At 37.9% G+C, this 20,950-nt stretch overlaps 2 protein-coding genes across 2 annotated transcripts in view; one reads left to right on the forward strand and one right to left on the reverse strand.

Moving 5' to 3' along the window:
* Positions 1 to 20,950, forward strand: part of si:ch211-14a17.10 (nuclear factor 7, ovary) — a 278,448-nt gene that overhangs the window by 168,564 nt on the left and 88,934 nt on the right. The gene's annotated exons all lie outside the window — the stretch shown is intronic.
* The window catches only part of LOC127648833 (tenascin-N-like), a 42,507-nt gene continuing 38,693 nt past the window's right edge, over positions 17,137 to 20,950 (reverse strand). The window contains exons 13-16 of the mRNA XM_052133606.1: positions 20,791 to 20,887; positions 19,398 to 19,562; positions 19,152 to 19,315; positions 17,137 to 17,859 (exon numbers count right to left, since the gene is read on the reverse strand). Of these exons, the coding sequence (XP_051989566.1) occupies positions 17,734 to 17,859; positions 19,152 to 19,315; positions 19,398 to 19,562; positions 20,791 to 20,887 (552 nt within the window). The 3' untranslated portion in view covers positions 17,137 to 17,733. The remainder of the gene's footprint in view (positions 17,860 to 19,151; positions 19,316 to 19,397; positions 19,563 to 20,790; positions 20,888 to 20,950) is intronic.

Raw genomic sequence — 20,950 nt, forward strand, 5'->3', positions numbered from 1 at the left:
TTCAAAACATGGTTAACGTTAAACTTTCTTTGTTTTGATTATTGTAAGCATTGCAGCGTCGTATCAGTTTGTTTGCCATGAGAAGTCTCTGATAATCAATGTACCCCCAAAAGTCACGAAGTAATCAATCTCAAAATTAAAAATAAGCTCCCTCTTTGACACATTTTTGTTTAGTTGTCAGGTAATTGTCACTGGATTTCGAATTAAGTTAAAAGTCACATCATGCGTGATTACAATCAATCATCGTTTTCATGACCGATCATTGCTGTAACGTCCGAGTACCCGAGTCCTTGATTACTCGTGCCCATCCCTAATCAGAATCTTTTTAAAGAAAAAGACACCTCACATATCTTCAGCTGACAGCTTAATTTAATTCTACCCACTCAACACCAGTGTGTACAACAGTAAAGAGAATACTCAGGAGTGCATGTTGTGGTTGCTGGTTGTGGCACTGGTTGTGGCTTACGTCACTGGACTTCCTGTTGCTGACGGCATGCTGCACGAGTGTTTGTGTTTGTATTCTGCTTAGGCTGCTTATAGCCTGCTAAGCATTGCTTATTCTTATTCTCATACGTTCGTCATTTTATCTTTTGTCATTTTACCACGTGTTTCAGGTTTTCCCTCTTTTCTACTTATTCATCTGCATATTTTTTACCTGTTGCTGCTGGCGCCTCGCTCGAGTCTGTGTTTGTAGCATGATAGTTTTTTAGCATCGATTATATATCTGTTTTCAACCTTTAATCCATAACATCTGCCATTTTTCAGCACGCACTGGGTTTTCCCCCACATTATTCTCTTATTGCGATTCAACTGCAAGCATTTTTCACGAGCATCCACTTTCTGTTTTTAGCGCAATTAAACTGCGTGCATTTTTCAGCGTGCACCCGTTTTTCAAACCCTCACAACTTAGGAACAACCAACAACAACAAACAACTGTGGTAAGTCATGGCATCCGCTCATGTTATTTCTTCCTGCATTGCATGTTAAATGTTTACAATAGCCTCTTCCATCAGCAGTGAGGGATTCACATGTGATAAATGTAAGGAATTAGTCAGGCTGACATAGAAGGTTAATGAGTTAGAGACACGCATCCGAATACTAGTGGGGGTCAGTGAGAAAGAGAAGCCGGTAGATACTGTTTCGGATGCGGGTAGTACAGTGAGTAACACACACAATTTGGTTCTGGCTGTAAAGCTCCCGCAGCAGGGCGCTTGGGTGACGTCTCAGCGGCATACTCACTCAGCAAAGAGACACCACTCTCCCGTTCCTGTTAGGGTTTCCAATCGATTTTCCCCACTTAGTGATGCACCCAATGAGAATTATGTTGAAAGATCCCTTGTTATTAGCGATTTTATTGTAAGGAACGTGGAAATAGAGACTATAGTCACTATTGCTAATTGCATTTCAGGTGCCAGAACTTCTGACATCAATTCAAATTTACAAGTGCCGGCTAATACTAAATGTAGATTTTCTAAAATTGATATTCATGTCAGCACTAACGATGTCTGGCTTCGCCAGTCGGAGATCACTAAAGATAACGTTAAAGAGGTGTGTGAATTTGCAAAAACTATGTAATACAATGTAATATGCTCTGGTCCCCACCCTGCTCGTCATGGTGACTAGTTTAGTCACCACGACGAGTGTGTAGATTAGTGTCACTGACCGGAAGTAATAGTAGACCGGAAATAGAAAAGTATTTATAGACAATTAGAAGAGTTTTGGGGGTAGACCTGACCTGCTAAAGAGAGACGGACTCCATCCCTCCAGGGAAGGTTGCCGCGCTCCTCTCTAGTAATTTTGCTCATAATCTAAATAATGATAGTATTTGACTAACTGGGGCCCAAGTCAGGAAGCAGACAAACTGGTTAATTTGAATGCCTGCTAGCTGCCTTGAGATGTCACACAGGACACATAAACTACAACACATAGAGACTGTATCCCCTAGATATCTCATAGAGACTGTGTCTGTTCCCCGAAATAACAACTACAAAACCCTCAGTAAATCATTTAGAAAAAATCTGATTAAGGTCAAACTTGAAAAAAAAAAAACTAATTAAATATAAACATCATATAAATATAGGGCAAGATAGGGGAAAATGAAGCGCATGTTGAAGAATACAAAATTAGAAGTATTTCACGGTGCATGAAAGAATAGTGTCTGTAGCTACAGGTCAGTATATTTTTATTTTATTTTTTATTTGTGCTTTAGCAGGTACAGGCTTTAGCAGTTCTTGGCCCGAAAGCCTATCGTGATCTGCAGCTACTCAGGACTAAGAATATGGGATAAGTGACATTAAGCATCAAGAAATTACAGTTTTATTTTTGCTAAGGAGATGTTTGTTTAGTCTCTTCTTGAAGGCCTGAACATTCTTTGAGGTGATTTCACCTACTACAGTAGAGGGGAGGCAGTTCCAAGTTGTTACAGCCGAATGAAGAACGCTCCTTCCCAAGCGTTTGGTGTTAGACTTGGGGAGCTTTAGGGCGTGACTTGGTCGTGCTCTTCGAGTGGTTCGGCAAACGAGATCTGGTGGGGGTAGCAAAGCTTTGAGATCCTCTGGACAGTTCTCAGTGTGCATTTTGAAAAGCACAGTTGTTGCTGCAACAGTTCTACGATGGCTGAGCTGACTGATTGCATATTTCCTTAGGGCAGTGTCCTCATCCTCCCCAATGATTTTCAGTGCCTTTTTCTCGATGTTGTCAAGCTGCCCAAGGGTGGTATGTGATGCGTTCATCCAGGCAAGGCATGAGTACTCCAAGGTACTCCTGATTTGTGCCTTGTAGACATTGGCCCTACCTTTGACATCAAGCTTGTTGGCCATCCTGCGCAGAGCTCCAAGACACTGTCCAGCACGCTTGCCGATGTTTGACAGGTGATTAGTCCATAGCAACTTCTTATCGATACATAGTCCCAGAATATTCAACTGCTCAAAGAGGTCAATTCTGATTGCCCCAAAGAACAGGTCCGGGCGGGATTGAAGCCTCTTTCTCGACAGAACCATAGCCTTGCATTTGCTGGGTTCGAACGTGACCTTCCAAGTATCTGCCGACCTGCGAATATTCTCCAGATCTTTATTTAGGGATGCTGCCACATTTGGACCATTAAGTGTCGTTACTGGGCCATAAATGGTGGAATCATCCGCGTATAGAAAAATGCTATTATTGCACTGTTCTACAACATCGTCAATGAAGATGGAAAATAATAGCGGGCCGAGAATGGATCCCTGGGGCACCGAGGCATTGATTGGTTTAGGTGATGAGGACTGACCAGAGAGCACGACCTGGATGGACCTTCCTTCCAGGTAATTCTGTAGCCAAGAATGTAGTGGCCCAGTTATGCCTTTAGCAGAAAGCTTATCCAGAAGGCCGTTGTGCCAAACCTGGTCGAACGCTCCTTTAATGTCTAGTTCAACAATATACACCTCACCTCCTTTGTCTAAGATGTTGTTCCACATCTGCGATAGAACTGTAAGGAGGTCTGCTGTGCAGTGGTTCGGTTTAAATCCATACTGTTTATTAGAAATTAAATTATGACGGAAGAGGTAGCCCTGGAGCTGTTTATGAAATGAGGATTCCATCACTTTGCTAAGGACTGGAAGGAGGGATATGGGACGATAATTTGTTGGATCTGATTTAGAGTCTCTTTTATGTATTGTAATCACTCTGGCGTTTTTCCATTGTTTGGGGAACACGCCATGTGAAAAGAGAATTTGAAAGAGATGACTGAGGGGGCTGGCCAATTCCGCTGCACATTCTCTAAGGACTTTTGTTGGTATTTCATCAGGTCCCGTTGCCTTTGTTGGATCAAGGTTACGAAGAATATTTCTAATGTCTTTGGTTTTGAAGTGCACATTGGCAAAAGAGTGGCGAATACGTCACATGGGTTTTCAAGCCACATGTAGAAGTGGCGGGTGGTAGATCACACCTAGTGAGAGAGGAGTTACTACAAACACAGCGACCGGGGCAGAGGGTACTGTCCAAGGGAGACACGGATCAGCCTAGAGGGGGACCGTTCTGCAGAAAATACAGCCTCCGGGCACCTCTAAGGAACCTGATGATCAGGTCGTGCTTACCTAACGACTTACCATCCACTGCGCCGTGGTGAGCCGATATAGCAGCTACATAAACCTTCAAGGTGGAGGGGGACAGCCTCTCTTGCAGAAATGAGAGCACTGACCCGACTGCGGGTCTTCAGATTTGGAAGAGCACCAATTCGTGAATAAATGCCACTTCAGGGTGTAAAGCTGCCTGGTAGAGGGAGCTCTGGCTTGGTTGATAATGTCTATGACAGCAGGTGTTAGGCCACTTAGATCTTCCGCATCCCGTTCAGGGGCCAGACGTGGAGGTTCCAGAGGTCTGGGCATGGATGCAAGAGGGTGCCCCGTCCCTGAGAAAGGAGGTCCTTCCTCAGGTGAATTCGCCAGGGAGGTGCTGTTACGAAGAGCGTGAGATCCAAGAACTAAGTCCGTGTGGGCCAATAGGGGGCCACCAGAGTGAATTGTTCCTCGTCCTCCCTGACCTTGCCCCACCTGTGAAAGTAGGCTCACTGGGGGAAATGCGTACTTGCAGCACATCCGCTGTCGTGTTGAGGCTACCTGGGGTATGAGTGCCACGCAGTGACCTTCGCAGCAGGGCGGAGCAGGTAGTGTTGTGGTTCGGGAGGCAAAAGAGCGTCCCAAGGCTTTGGTGCTGAGAAAGGATTCGAAGCACTTACCTTGCTCCACACATGCTTTTTCTTCACCGCCGAAAACTGTTGTGCGAAGTCGTCGACGGTATTGCCGAATAGGCCGAGCTAGGAGATGGGGGCATTGAGAAAGCGGGCTTTGTCGACCTCCCGCATCTCGACCAGGTTCAGCCACAGGTGATGTTCCTGGACCACGAGGGTTGCCATCGCCTGCCCCAGTGCCCGTGCTGTGACCTTGATGACCTGGAGAGCTAGGTCGGTCGCAGAGCACAGTTCCTGCAGCATGTCAGGGTCAGGACTACCCAAATGCAGATCTTTAAGTGCCTTGGCCTGGTGGACTTGCAGGAGGGCCATGGTATGCAGGGCGGAGACGGCCTGTCAAGTGGCGCTGAAGGCTTTGGCGGTCAGTGACGATATCATCCTACAGGTCTTGAAGATGAGTACTGGGAGACCTTCGAGTTCCCGTGGGCCGCCCCGCCTTGAGTTTGTGTAATTAATCAGTCTGTTGTGTCTCTCAGCTGTGATGAGCCGTATTTCTGAAGTTGTTCATTAAAAAGCTTTAGTAAAACAGTAAAAGTGCTGTTCTATGTAAACACTGACTGATGCTGACTCACTTCACGTCACCTAACTGGCTCATATTACACACAAAAATTATATTTTACCACCACCTGCTTGCTAACATATGGAATGTCAAAAAAAATTATGTAAAGAGACACATTTACAGTAGCTCTTAACACATCTGCACTGCTCTTACACTTTAGTTTAGAATGGCATGAACACAAGCGAAGTGATACACAATATTAGGCAGGTTGTTTTAATGTTGTGGCTGATCAGAGTATACAGCATATATATACATATATATGTGTATGTATTCCACTTTAAAGTGATTTCATTTGTTTATTTTTAACTATAATGTGATGTGCAGACCTCAAAATGTCACATCCGATTGCATACTTTTTAAATGCTAAAAGCTTTGTATGTGGGCAATATGTAAACATAGTCTCACATTTCCCCCTCCCTGGTTCTTTCTGTGACATCACAGGGAGTTTATAAAGTTACCACAAGAATGCAGTGTGTCAGGCAAAGAGTTTGAGAGTAGACAGAGGGCTCTTTCACATATTGTATGGCCCAGGAAGACTGAGAAACAGTGACTCAACTCCTCCTCTTACATGCTGAGTCCAGGTATAGTGCCGTGGATATGTGCCATGCATGCACTCCGTTCAGAGCAGCAGATTGTGTGCTGCTGAAATGAGGGTCGTTTGATGACAGGTGAGACGTCTGGACTGCCCTGAATCAGAGCTGGTAAGGTTTAATGCTGCTGCATTGAGTAATGATGGATAACTGGCCTTATGAGCATCTGTTTGTCACATGTAGCATAGTTGAAATCATCTATTCATATCAGGCTATGTTCCCCTTTAACTTTCTTTACTGGTGTGACTGGCATTCTGTGTAATGAAGAAGCTTGTGGACATGTTGAGAAATATGTTCTTCTAGTTTGATATGTAACAAGTTAAGGAGCCAATTTCACTGTTGTGCTTGGTGAGAACATATGAGCAGAACATGAGATGGCTCAGCTGCTTTTCAGATGTTTCTGGCTTTTATTCCTTAAATAACTATTGACCTTTTCAAGATTAGTCCTTGCAAAGATCCCAGAATGCGTTCTGTTTACATAGTAGCTCAGCATTATGTTTTCAAGTATGAAATATATTGCTGTTTGGCATCACCGAAGTAGGAAGGCAGCAGACACAAATCATTCATGAATATAAACTGAGCAGCACAAATGAAGGGCAGGTGGAGGCGTATACCGCCTCTTTAAAACTCAGCTACTTTTCTCAACCATGTTTGCCCTCTTTCTTTCAGATACACTCAGAAAGTGCCCTGAGGCCCTGTGTTGCAAAATGACAATGTACTCTCTTGTGCAGTGAAAGGTTGAACATGTTCCTGTATTGATCTTGAAAATGAAACATTTGGTTGTGTGCCTCAGAGTTAATTGCCGTTACTGTATGTACAGAAACAAAATGACTTGACTTCATTAAATTTGGGGAAATCTGACTTTATGTGAAAAACAGAAAAAAGGACATGTCTTAGCATGTTACTGATGCTGTATGAAATTCTAAGCTTCATCCTGGCTTTGTGTGAAGTTGATAGAGTCTTCCTTTTTACCATTCCTCTATGCATCTAACAGGGGTTTCCTAAAGTGGTAGTTCAGTCAAAAAATAAAAATAAATAAATAACATTCTGGCATTTTGTTCTCACCCTCATGTTGTTCCATGTGTGATTTACATTCATTCTTGTCAAAAAGGAGTTGTTAGGCTGAATTTTAGCTCCAGTCCCCATTCACTTCCACTGTACATTAAAAAAGGTGCAATAAAAATGCTATTTTATTGTTAGTCTCCTTTAAAGTCATATTGGTTTGAAACAATGCGAGGGTGAGTAATTGATTGAAAGGTTTTTTTCAAGATTTTTTGGGCAAACTGTCCCTTTAAATTGTTCTTGTTTTGAAGGGTTGTGCTTTCGATGTGAAAGATAACAATTTTTTCAGAGTGCTGTGGTTACTGTTTTTTTTTTTTTTTTTTTTCTTTTCTCAGAATCTATGAGGAAATGAGAAGAGTGAGAAACCTTTTGAAACCTTTTACAATTCTACCGCTGAATATTTAAAACAAAAAAACCTGATATCGTTTCAGTTCTCCGATTTTGAGATTTCTTTTAATTGTCAATCTTTGAAGAGAGTACTAAAATGCTTGAATAACAGAACCATCTAAAGCTGGCCGCACCTCACATAGGTTTATTCACATTTACAAAAAAGAGATTTCCTGTAATGAAATTGCAGACAGGAAGCTGGGCATACACATTGCATATATGGATCATGCACAACCAAAACAAGATGCTGAGGGTTTAGAATACTTGTAGAACACACTTCTATATGTCTACACACATATCTAAAATATAACATTTTGGAGAACAGAGCCTGTGAATTTGTGGCACAAAGCTGATATATAAATCTCACTTTTAAAGGAATATTCTGGGTTCAATACAAGTTAAACTCAATCGACAGCATTTATGGCATAATGATTACCAAAAAAAATAAAAAATTTGTCTCATCCCTCTTTAAAACAAAAAATATAAATCAAGGTTACAGTGAGGCACTTACAATGAAAGTGAATGGGGTAAATTTTGGGAAGGTTTAAAGGGAGAAATGTAAAGCTGATAATATAAAAGTACTTACTCTTATTCATCTGTTAAAACTTGTATTATTAAGTTGTTTATATCAGTGTTTTTATGTCGTCAATGTACATTTGGATACAACTTGAAACAAATATGGTTAGTTAGCAATTTAATCACAATAAAATCATGTTAACATGCATATTGTTTATGTCTTGTGGCTATACTTTTGAAACTTTTGATTCCATTGTAAGCGCCTAGATTTTGTACAAGCCGAAATTATCAGCATTATGCAACAAATGTTGTTGATAGAGCTTAACTTGTATTGAACCTGGAATATGCCTTTATCTCTATGACATCATTTAGGATCACAGTATGATTTAATGTATTTGACAACACAGCTATAAAAAAAAGGTCTCTCCAACTAAAAAATAAAGAAATAAATTGTCACATAATAAAACTTCAGTAAATTAATTAATTTGGCCTGTGGTGACAATACTAATATATGGGCTTAAATAAAATACATAATTGTATTTTTGCTTCTTTAAACAGATTTTGGAGGTGAAACAGCAGTGTTCTGTTTGCCTTTATATTTATAAGACACTTTCATCCAAAGTAACGTACATTCAAGGTGCCGAGAGAGGTATTTTTAAGTATAATAAGTAGGCCCTATAATAAGAATGTAGTAGGCTGAGTGTGACTGTTTGATGGTTTGAATGGAAGACAGGATCAGTATTCGGGATATCTGTTTGAAAACATTATTTTGCAATTCATTTTGATGATGGGTGTCACACAGAAACGACATAGTTCAGCTAAAAAGGCAGCTTCGCAGTCATATCACCCCACCTATTTCTAGTTTCTTGCTTCAATTTCAGAGTGAAGAGTTTGTTTCATTCCTTATATATATAAAACACACTGCAAAAAATATATAATATGACCCACTCATCTATATATATATATATATATATATATATATATACACATTTACATTTATGCATTTGGCAGATGCTTTTATCCAATGCGACTTACACTTATTACAGGGACAATCCCCCTGAGCAACCTGGAGTTAAGTGCCTTGCTCAAGGACACAATGGTGGCAGCGGCTCTGGGGATCGAACCAGCGACCCTCTGATTAACAGTTATGTGCGTTAGACCACTACACCACCACCACTCCACTATTTATTCTTCTTAAATGAGGTTTGACTCGTGGTTTGCGCTTATGACCCATTCCTGCAACATTGATGAGAGTCTGGGTATATGAGAGAGATGATGTCACTGAAGCAACCACAGTTTACTTAACTTCTGCTCTCTCTCTCTCTCTCTCTCTCTCTCTCTCTCTCTCTCTCTCTCTCTCTCTCTCTCTCCTTGCTATTTATTTCTTTATTTCTATCTCCCTTTCTAGAAATGTTCCCATTCCGTCACATCTGTGAGAGTCGAGGCAGAATGGACTAAAATAGAGTTGGAGTCTCCAGAAGGCCTGATGCTGAGAGGAATTCACCCAGTATAAACACAAGCCAGAGACTCTGCAGTCCACACAGCCACAAGATATGAAGTCTGCAATTTCAAAGAGAAACATCTCATAAACAATGCTTTGTTCCTGAACCCCAAAGGCAAGACTTTTTATGAGATGAGTGGTGTACTTTGGGATTAAAGCAATAACCGTGTGCATCAAGGATTTTGAAATTGTCCATCCATCATTCGTTACAGTTTGCTTGTGTAATATTTCGTCAGGTACTTGCCAGCACATCAGAGCATTTACCATCCCTGAACCGAGCAAAAACACTTTGAACAGTGTTAAAATTGGCTCAAGTGGCTAAATTCTTGATCTTTACATATAATTAGCACTTTAATCTAATCTACTGAGTGGCTCTCGGATCACATTGGATTTGATCTCCATAGGGACTCCAAAGAGATTTGAAGAACTTTTGCTGAACCATGAAGGAGGCAATTCTGCAGTTTTTCAGTGATGTGTGGAACCTTGCTTCTGACAAGCACAACCAGAGCATCTACAACACGGTGTGCCTGGTAGTACTTTTGACTCTTCCACTGGTTGTCTTCTTCACCTCTCTACTTGTATGCTGTCATTGTTGCTGCTGTCGTCATACCGGTGAATGCCAATATTGTTGTCGGAAAGCCGAAACCACAGTCACAAATCCAAAATATGAAAAGAAGAAGAAAAGGAAAAATGGCAACCAAAACAGTGAGGACTTGTGGATCTCTGTCCAAGGGGATCCTATGAGTAGTGACAGATTGACACTGACTATGGTTTAAATGGGAACTGTACTTGAACCATTTTATATGTATTTATAGTTTGTTCTTTATTATTCTATGGTACAAAAACAAAATGTAAAGGTACAAAAGTGTTAAAGGGATAGTTCAACCAAAAATACAAATTCTGTCATCAGTTGCTCATCCTCATGTTGTTCCAAACTAGGCAGAATATTAGCCTCATTCACCACTTTCAATGTATTAAAAAACTCGATACAATGAAAGTGAATAGGCACTGAGGCAAGCATTCTGTCTAACATCTCCTTTTGTGTTTCACTTAGGAAAGAAAGTCATTTAAAGAGTGCACCAATACAATTTTCGTATCAAAGTGATATCTAAAAATGAATGAATGGGCAGAAATTGTGCTCTGGTGGTACTTTCAATTCATTTTAATGATAATTTTATTTTCAAGCATTTGTAAAAACTGCACATAAACAGAAGCATTTTCAAAGATCCTGCTACGTAACTTAAACAAGATGTCACAAGATTCTGAGTGATGCACTTAGTGAGTCACAACCACTTGTCCTTCACTTGAAGGATACATTTAATGTGAGAGCTTCATAAATTTATAAATTCCCACAGAACTATTTATATAATAGCTTTAACCTTCAAAATCAAGTGTCTTCCTTACTGTGAAGACTCGACTGACAAAACCTGAATTTTCAGATTTTATAATAATGCAAGAGAAGGTTACTGTATATCAATCTGAATGAGTTGATCATTACAAAATTAATCAGAGGCTCCACGCCACAAGTCTCATAGTCTCCTGTAAAACACCTTTATTGACAATGCAATGAAACTGATTATACAGTACTGAGCTCAAAACTTAGAATAATGGAAACACAATTATCACAGTTGTGTGTAATTGGGCTTGCCGATAAACAAACCTTGATTTGCCTAAACCTTTCAGATTCAGAGTTGTTGCATTGCCATAATTAGATGTTTATGTTGTTACTTCAACTCATTCTGATTATGCAAGTCATAAAGTCATGCATAAACCCACATAATTTAACAATTTATTTTCTATTTCATGTAAATGTTTTTTTCACTCAACATATATTTCCATATTTTGGTCAAGAAAGCCGCTGAATAATTCATTGCGTAATCAGTGAGGTTGGAGCATACTTGTCCTGTATTGATTTTCTTTCTGGTACAGCTGGATCAAAGGAGGAGATTTCTCATTTGTTTGAACAGTGATGCTGTCAAGTCCTGTTTCCCCACACACTAGCCCAAAATGTGAGACAGAAAAGCTTTGATCACTCCAGTTTTGCATTAAATTATTTTGAGTGTTAGTTTGTATGCAGCATTTGTATGCAACTTTTTCCCCCTACTTATTGACTGTTGGGATGTAGGGTGAAGAATGCATATTTTCTTTTATTTCAGCATTGTTTCTTTTGGAAATGTAAAATGAAGTAAAAGTATTTTTTATATTTGTTTATCTGTTTTCTGGCATCATAATTGGGATATGTTTCTTCATTTTAAATGGATAGTTGGATAGAAATGGATAGAAAATTGTCTAATCATTTAATTACCATCATGCAATCCCAGATGTGTTTAACTTTATTTCTTCTGCAGAACACATATTTTTTTAAAGTATTTCATCTCTGTAGGACCTCACAATGCAAGTGAATGGGTGCTAAAATTTTAAAGCTCCAAAAAGCATAAGAATCCATTGGTTAAATCCATATCTTCAGAAGCAATATGATAGGTGTGGGTGAGAAATAGATCAATATTTAAGTCCTTTTTTACTATATAGTCTCCTCCCTGCCCAGTAGGTGGCGATATGCACAAAGAATGTGAATCTCCAAAAACACAAAAAGAAGAATGTGAAAGTGAAAGAAGAGAATTCATTGTAAAAAAAATGATTGGTTCTTAACCACACCTATCATATTGCTTCTGAAGATATGGATTTAAAAACTGGAGACCTGGAGTCCTTAACCGCTGCCTTTATATGCTTTTTGGACCTTCAAAATTGTGGTACCTATTCACTTGCATTGTGAGGACACACAGAGCTGAAACATTCTTTTTCAAACGTTTCATCTACAGAGGTACAAATTTATTTTTTATGTTCTCCTTTTACTTTAATGACAGTATGTACTCAAACTGGCAGGGACTCCACAAGTTTGTGAAAAATTGATGATTCACATTTTCTCCACATGATTTGAGAATGTTCCTAAGTGCATCTTGGGTGCTTCAATGGAAGCAAGGAAATCTGACCTTGTGTACAAAGGAATTGACATGACATAAATGTGATTTCATTTCATTAATGACTTAAACTAAAAAATATATTTTAAATATTTCTAAGTCATAACTTTTTGTGAAAAGCTTTTCAAAATGGTCTCAGACTTTTAAACCCCATGCCTTCAATTTGAAAATGCCCTCATTTGAAACGTTTCAAGCCATTTAGTGGTAAGTTCTTTCAGTTTCTCACTATTGTCATTGTAAATGGCACATCCTTTACTATCTTTTCTGAAGTTGACTCTGAGCTGCTTACTAGGGTGGTAACAGGTATGAAAGTTACCAATTGCATACTTGATCCCCTCCCTACAAGCCTGTTTAAATCCTGTTTTGATTCATTGTGTCCAGTTGTTCTTGGCATTGTCAATGAATCTTTGTGTTCTGGTGTTGTCCCTGCAGCATTGAAAACTGCTGCTGTAACGCCTGTTCCGAAGAAGCGTGATGCAGAGTTGGATAACATAAATAACTATCGCCCTATATCAAATCTTCCTTTTCTGGCAAAAATTTTGGAACGTGTTGTGGCTTTGCAGCTACATAGTCATCTCTCAGTAAATAATCTTTTGAGCCCCTTCAGTCTGGTTTTCGAAAATTTCATAGTACTGAGACAGCCTTGGTTAAGGTCACCAATGACCTGTTGATAGCCTCAGATTCTGGTTCTCTTTCCATTCTTATCCTTCTCGATCTTAGTGCCGCTTTTGATACTGTTAATCACAATCTTCTACTAAACCGTCTGGAAAATGTCTTTGGTGTTTCTGAGACTGTATTAACCTGGTTTAGATCTTATCTCTCGCATCGTAAACAGTTTGTTTGTATGAATGGTTTTCGGTCTGAGATTGGTTCTGTCCGTACGGGTGTTCCCCAAGGTTCAATTCTTGGTCCCTTACTTTTTAGCATTTACATCTTTCCACTCGGACTGCTACTAAGATCACTTGGACTTAATTATCACTGTTATGCAGATGACACTCAGATTTATATTCACTCTAAGCCTGGTCAAAATCTGGATGTTCTTTTTTAACACACTGTATTTCTGAGATAAAAACATGGATGTCTCAAAATTTTTTGTGTCTAAATAATGATAAGACTGAGTTCTTGCTTATTGGCACTCCTCATCAGCTTCGTAAGGCTGGTTCACTAATTCTGAACATAGATGGGACTGACTTGGAGGTACAGACTAAGTTAAAAAACTTGGGAGTTATATTTGATTCTAGTCTGTCCTTCGACTCTCATGTCGTGTACATTGTTAAGAACTCTTATTTTCATCTCAGAAATATTGCCAGACTTCGGCTCTATGTTATCCCTCTCTGTGACTGAAAGGCTTATCAATACTTTAGTTTTTTCTCGCATTGACTATTGCAATGCACTTCTTGCTGGAGTTCCAAAACCACACTGAACAAATTACAATGTGTTCAAAATTCTGCTGCTAGGATCTTGACTGGAATCAGAAGAAATGAGCATATTACACCTATTTTAAAGTCTTTGCACTGGCTCCCGGTCAAGTTCGAGTCGATTTTAAAATACTTATGCTCACATATAAGGCACTGCATGGTCTGGCACCGCAGTATTTGTCTGCGCTTTTAACTTTATACACACCCAAGCGTCATTTACGCTCTTCACAAGCTGGTCTATTGGCAGTCCCACAGACTCGGTTGCGTACTGTAGGGGATAGGGCTTTCTCATCCTATGCTCCTAGACTTTGGAATGCACTCCCTTCAAATATTAGAGATGCACAGTCTTTAAGTAATTTCAAATCTTTATTGAAAACGCATTTTTTTAGGCTAGCTTTTATTTGACTTTTATTTTATTGTATTTTATCTTGTTTTTTTTTTTTGTTTTTTTTTTTTTCTGTGATGTATTTTTGTTTTGCTTGTTTTATTATGTAAAGCGCCTTGAGAAGCTGCTTTAAAGGCGCTATATAAGAATAAAGTTATTATTATTATTATTATTATTATATTGTATCAGATTCACCAGCAGGGAAACACACATATACTGTAGACCCATAATATGGTAAAAGCAAGGTGTGACTGATCCTCAGTAGCTATGGATAAATAACCAGTGAGTTAGTGAACAATTTGCTAACATGGACACAACATATTGCTGCAGTATTTCATCACATAACAGTCCTAGATATCAGGAGGGGACTGAAAGGGAAATTCTCACTCAGCTGATTGTTGAGATTCCGCCAGCACACACCCACAGTTCTGCTTGCTCCTCCCAAACAGACCTTGTTTTGTCTCACGCTTCAGCTCACACTAATGCAGAAGTGGAGGGCAGAGAAAGGAAATATAACAAACCCCATTCAAAACAGTTATCCAGCCATGGACTAATGGGAGAAAAATGAAGGAAGCTAAGCTGCAGGCTGAACACAAAGTGGAGTAGAGAAATCCAGGATTCACTTGGTACATTTTAGTAGAAGAATCCACAGGGTTTTGCAAAAAACATGTTTATAAGTTTGAAAATCAGTATTTATTTTTATTTTTTTTACAGTTTAGCTTAGAGTATGTGTAATATATATATATATAACCATCTTAAGGCAAATGATTATGAGAAACATCTTATGTGACTTAATCACATAATATTTTTCTCATAATCATTTGTCTTAAGATGGTTATTTATATCTTCAGCTTTAGTGTGTCAACAGGAAATAAAATGTTGGACTTCTAATAATTCATTTTGCAAATAGAATAGAATAGAAGAACAGGGAGCCCCCAACAGATGGCATGTCCCCCACAAAGCCCCCCACTGAACATCGAGTCATTCTGGGATTAAATTAAAAGACTGAAGCAATTGAGACTGAATAGATAGAAGAACTGTTGCAAATTCTCCAAGAAGCTTGGAACTTCCAATCTGCCAATAACCAAGAAAAACTGTGTCTAGGTGTATTTAGGAGAATTGGTGCTGTTTTGAAGGCTAAGTGTTCACACCAAATATTGATTTAGCTTTTTTATGTTTACTGGACTTTTTATGAAGTTAATTGATAAATGAAAATTATTTATGTCATTATTTTTGAAGAAATCCTCATTATGCAACATTTTTCACAAGTGCCTAATAATTTGCACAGTACTATGTGTGTGTGTATGTATATATATATATATATATATATATATATATATATATATATATATATATATATATATATACTATATATATGTAAGGCATGGAACGATACACAAATTTCACAATACGATGCATAGCCTCAGCGGTCAAACATTTGGAATAATGTAGAGATTGGAAATTGGTTCTTTAATTCACCGAAGTCGCATTCAACTGATCACAAAATATAGTCAGGACATTACTGATGTAAAAAAAACAGCACCATCACTTTTTGAAAAAAGTAATTTTTGATCAAATCATCACTCCAACACCTTATCTTTGATTAATCATACTAAATTGCTAATTTGGTACTAAAAAATCACTTGCCATTATATCAAACACTACTGAAAGCTATTTGGTTCAAACATTATCTTTGTGTTTGTTTTGAGTTGCAGTATTATGCAACAGACTGGCATGTCTTAAGGTCAATATTAGGTCAAAAATGGCAACAAAAAAAAAGAAACAGCTAGCTCTAGAAAATCATCAGTCAATCATTGTTTTGAGGAATGAAGGCTATACAATGCATGAAATTCCCAAAAAACTGAAGATTTCATACAAAGGTGTACTCTACAGTCTTCAAAGACAAAGGACAACAGGCTCAAACAAGGACAGAAAGAGATGTGGAAGGCCAGATGTACAACTAAACATGAGGATAAGTACATCAGTTAAGTATGCCTCACATGCCCTCAGCTGACAGCTTCATTGAATTCTACCGCTCAACACCAGTTTCATGTACAACACTAAAGAGAAGACTCAGGAGTGCAGGCCTTATGAGGAGAATTAGAAACAGACATTATCGACATTACCATTTTATCTTCTGTTAATGCCTGATCTTTTGTAAAGCTGCTTTGAAACAATGTGTGTTGTGAAAGGTGCTATAAAAATACAAATAACTTGACTTGACTTATGGGAAGAATTGCAAAGAAAAAGCCACTTTTGAACCAGAAAAACAAAAAAAATGTGGGCACAGACATTGGACAACAGATAATTGGAAAAGAGTGTTATGGATCTTTACCCCATTGAGCTTATGTGGGATCAGCTAGACTGTACGGTGCGTGAAAGGTGCCTTACAAGACAGCCACATCTATGGCAAGTGCTACATGCATGGGGTGAAATAGCAAGAATGCCTATTATTATTATTATTATTATTATTATTATTATTATTATTATTATTATTATTATTTGTGATCATATCTTAAAAATGAAACTTAAAATAATAAAATAAAATATAAATGATATTATTATTGATATATATTGGTCGTCATATTAAACAAAATATTTTTTAGAGTTTATAGTACTCAGGTTTTAAGGTTTTTAAAGGAAATTAAAGGAATTTTAATTTAGCTTTGTTTGTTGTAGGGTATGCCAGTTTGGCTTTCTGTCTTAGACCTGTATATGTTCCAGTACAGGACTGCTCCTGCTGATGTCAGTTCCTGTATAAGAACAGTCATTTTCCCGGAATGACCTAATCTTTTGTTTCTGGTTACTCAGGGGGAGGTGGTGTGAAACATTTTGAGAAATCTACCCACTGCTGACACAATAGCATTGAAAATGTTGCAATACAAAGATGGTGTAATTTTTAGATTCTCTCATATAGAGATACATTTTGGCTGTAGAGCCAGTCAATTCTAATGAAATCATTTAAATGTAGAAAATCCCAAATGCTTTTTATTTCAAGAAAATTTATTTCTGTGAAATATGTGACACTTCATTTTGTGTCTGTGTCAGGAATTACAGTACAACTACAGTACAAATCCAGATGGAAGACATTGTAGCTTGACTTATATTATAAAACATATTTTTATGCATGACATTTGAATCTACAGTATGCTAACTGTCAATTATTACGATGGGAAAAAATGGCAATTCAAAATATTGAACTTTTGACTTTTGAATTATACAGTATATCTTTTGGTACAAAACACTGTGTATTAAAATAAAAAATAAGAAGTTCTGTAAAGATCATTATATAATATATCTTCACTTAAATGTAGGCCTATAAAAATTACATTTGATCATTGGGTTAGGAATGGCACTGTGACATCAGTCATGCTACATAAATTGTTTTTTGTTTCCTTTCATATACAGTGTGTATATACTAAATTAAAGAAGTACGGTATAACATAATCTTTTGTAACGTGATAAAAATACATTACACAACATTGAATCTGCAGCATTAAGAGGCATTCCTGATATGAAGACAAATTCCAAACTGTTCTGTTAGTTGACTTGTTTTAAAGTCAAGAATGTTTGGTTCTATTACAAAATTTGTCATTTGTTTTGTCAAGTGATTGCTAGTACACAGCTACCCTCCTCTTAAGTGACCTCTTTTGTCTGCTTGCTGTCCCCACTGGTCGGATCTTAATTTCAGCGAAGTCAAGAGACTGCAGGTGCCCCTTCCATGGTTCCCAATTTACCCCCTGGAAGACACAATCAGGAATTTGTGCAAATTTTTAATTATTCAGTTACTCTTTCATCATAGGCCTGCCAATCATTGGTTACAATCTCCAACAGAATGTTTTTCAGGTAAAATTGGGTGGTTATTTACCTGCTGAGTATGCCAGGATTTCAGAAATTGTTGAAATATATATATATATATATATATATATATATATATATATATATATATACAATATAATGTCAACAAACCCTAAACCCTAAAGTGACTAAAATTATCACGATTTAAAGAACTTTACAGCTCAAAAAAATTAAAAAAACTGAACAGAAGAATTAATGTTTTTATAAAATTACAAGGTTCACATTTTGGCCTTTAAACACTCCAAAAATTGGCCCCAATCACTTCCATTGTATGTGCCTCATTGTAACCTTGATTTTTTATTTATTGTTCAAGATAGGATGGGATAAGTTAAAATAATTTATTGTGATAATCAACATTATGCCACAAATGCTGTCGACTGAGCTTAACTTTTATCAAACAAGGAATATTCCTTTAAATTATGGTCTATCACATCATATCACTTCAGAGAACTTGGAATATAGTGCATGAGTTGTATCAATTACTTTTATTGTAATACTTCTATCTTCCCACAGAAGAAATAAAATCCTTTCGGTCTGGCACAACATTTGGATGAGAATATTTATTTTGTATTACTTTTAACACTGAAATTGTCAGATACTTATGTAAAAAATGACAAAGGTAAATATATTTAAAAAGTTGATCTTACTTTTTCAACATGTGAACCCCCCTAACACTTAAGCTTTGAAATTAGTTTAGAGGAAAACATTTTCAACCCTTTTTTGTTCTCCTCATGAAAAGTATTTTAAAATACCTGTTCACCTCAAAGAACGAAAGAGGGATTCTAATGGAAACAGAAATCTCCAACCAGCCTTAAAATATTGTCTGAATTGAGGAATTATAAGATCTGATAGATTCAGGGTACTGCTTTTCTTTTGAATTCTCCTCAGAGTGTTGCAATTTGAGAGCTCCCTCTGCTGGTTATTACTGTATATCTCGTTTACACAAAATAAACTACATCTGAAAGACAGAGACTAAGTTCAGATTAGCATTCTCCCATACTACTCTTACTATTTCTGCCATTTACAGATATGGCAGTAATAGTAGAGTAGTATGGGAATATGATATTCCAAACAGCATATCTCCTTATTTAGTGACCAAGTTGCAACACTCTCTAAAGCAAGTCCTTTTCAAAATATCACAGTTTGCTCTTTAAGAAAAATCTCTGGAACTCACCATGCTGTGTCTGTTGTCACCGAATTTGCCATTAAGATTGGCCAGATGGCAGTTCTTATACCACCAGGCACCTTGGTGAGTAAAAGCACAGTTTCCAAGTGCAATGTCATTGTCTGAATCAATTGTGGAGAAAGACCCTCCCTGATGGTATGTCATGGCATCACCTGTGAAGAATTGGTCATTATTATTTACATGACTTTGCTTAACTTGGTACAACAGATTACATAATTACATAATCAAACTTACCAGCATTTCCTTTGTAGTTGCCAATGGTAAGTTTATATTTCTGTTTGACAGGTGCTAATTTGAAGTTATCATAGACTGCGTATACCCGCTCTGATCCCAAGCCTAGATCGAAACGCACCTCGTACTGTATAGGAGTATTGGTCAGCTCATGAATCTTCTCCAAGCCTGGTCAATGCAAGACAAAAGTATAAGTGCAGCTCAAATTCATATCTAGATTTAGGATGAACCAAAGACACGTTCCTGCTAAAAAAAAAAGGCCATCTTAAACAGCAAACAATTTCCCATGATGGTCTAGGCTAGTTAGTGCTGGTTTGGTGCTGGTGAAGCTGGCTGACCAGCATGGTATTTCTAATGAAGCTAGATAAGATATCTTAAAAGTCTGGTGCAGACACCAGCACACCAGCATCCCATGCTGAGGGACCAGCACTCAAAACATCAAAACATAACCTGATGACCAGCAATACTGGTCTTTTCAGCAGGCATGGGAAAGTTAAAGAAAAAGTTCACCCAAAAATAAAAATTGTGTCTTAATATGCTCACCCACGTTGTCGTTCCAAACCTGTAGAGGTGGGTAGAGTAGCCAAAAACTGTACTCAAGTAAAAGAACAATTACTTAAAAAAATTATTATTCAAGTAGAAGTAAATTTGATTTGTTTGGCGGCCAGGCTCCTCCCATTACTGTCCGGGGAAGCCCAGCTTGCTGCCCAATAGTTGTCTACGGCTAACCTTCTGGCCTATGATGATCTGAAAAAGGCTATCCTGCAGTGTGTGGGTCATAGCCCGGAACAGTATCGCCAGCGTTCCGGTCACTGAAGCTGGGGAAGACCGCCCGCCCATTTGCTTTCTCCCAACGTCTCCGGGCATGCCGTAACTGGCTATGGTTAACTAAAATTAAACCCTGTAATGTAAGGACAGGAATGCTGCCCATTGTAACGAAGTAAAAGTTAAGAAATTTACTTGCGTGAGATTAAAAAGTACCCACTTTTAAACATACTCTAAAAGTAAATATTTTACCAAAAAGTTACTCAAGTAAATTTAATGGATTAAATGTATCACGTTTCTACCCACCTCTGTAAACCTGCATGAGTTCTTGCATTCAAAAATCTATTGTACATCATTGTAAGACTTGGATTATGACAGATGGGTCACATTGACCATTTTTTATGATACTTTTGAGTCTTTTTAAAGTTTTAAAATTGCACACTATCCAATACACTGTATTCATAAGATGGACCACAATATTCATTAGGTGTGTTGCACTTAAGAAAGAAAGTTATATGGGTTTGGAACAACATGAGGGTGAATAAATTATGAATTATAATTTTTTTTTTTGATGAACTATCCCTTTAAACATTTCAATAAGCATATTATGTAACATCTTTTTTGGAAATACCAAGCCAAAATTCATCTGTCAGCTCTCCAAAGCCTTTAATATACTCCCTCCAGCGCTTCGTGAAATCTAATTTGCCAGTGTTTCGTCTCTGGAACACCTGTAGTTAGTAAAAGGAATAAGTTATCAGAAATAATAATCTCATACTGTAGATACAAAATGA

Source organism: Xyrauchen texanus, chromosome 9 (assembly GCF_025860055.1).
Source record: "Xyrauchen texanus isolate HMW12.3.18 chromosome 9, RBS_HiC_50CHRs, whole genome shotgun sequence".
Taxonomy (NCBI): domain Eukaryota; kingdom Metazoa; phylum Chordata; class Actinopteri; order Cypriniformes; family Catostomidae; genus Xyrauchen; species Xyrauchen texanus.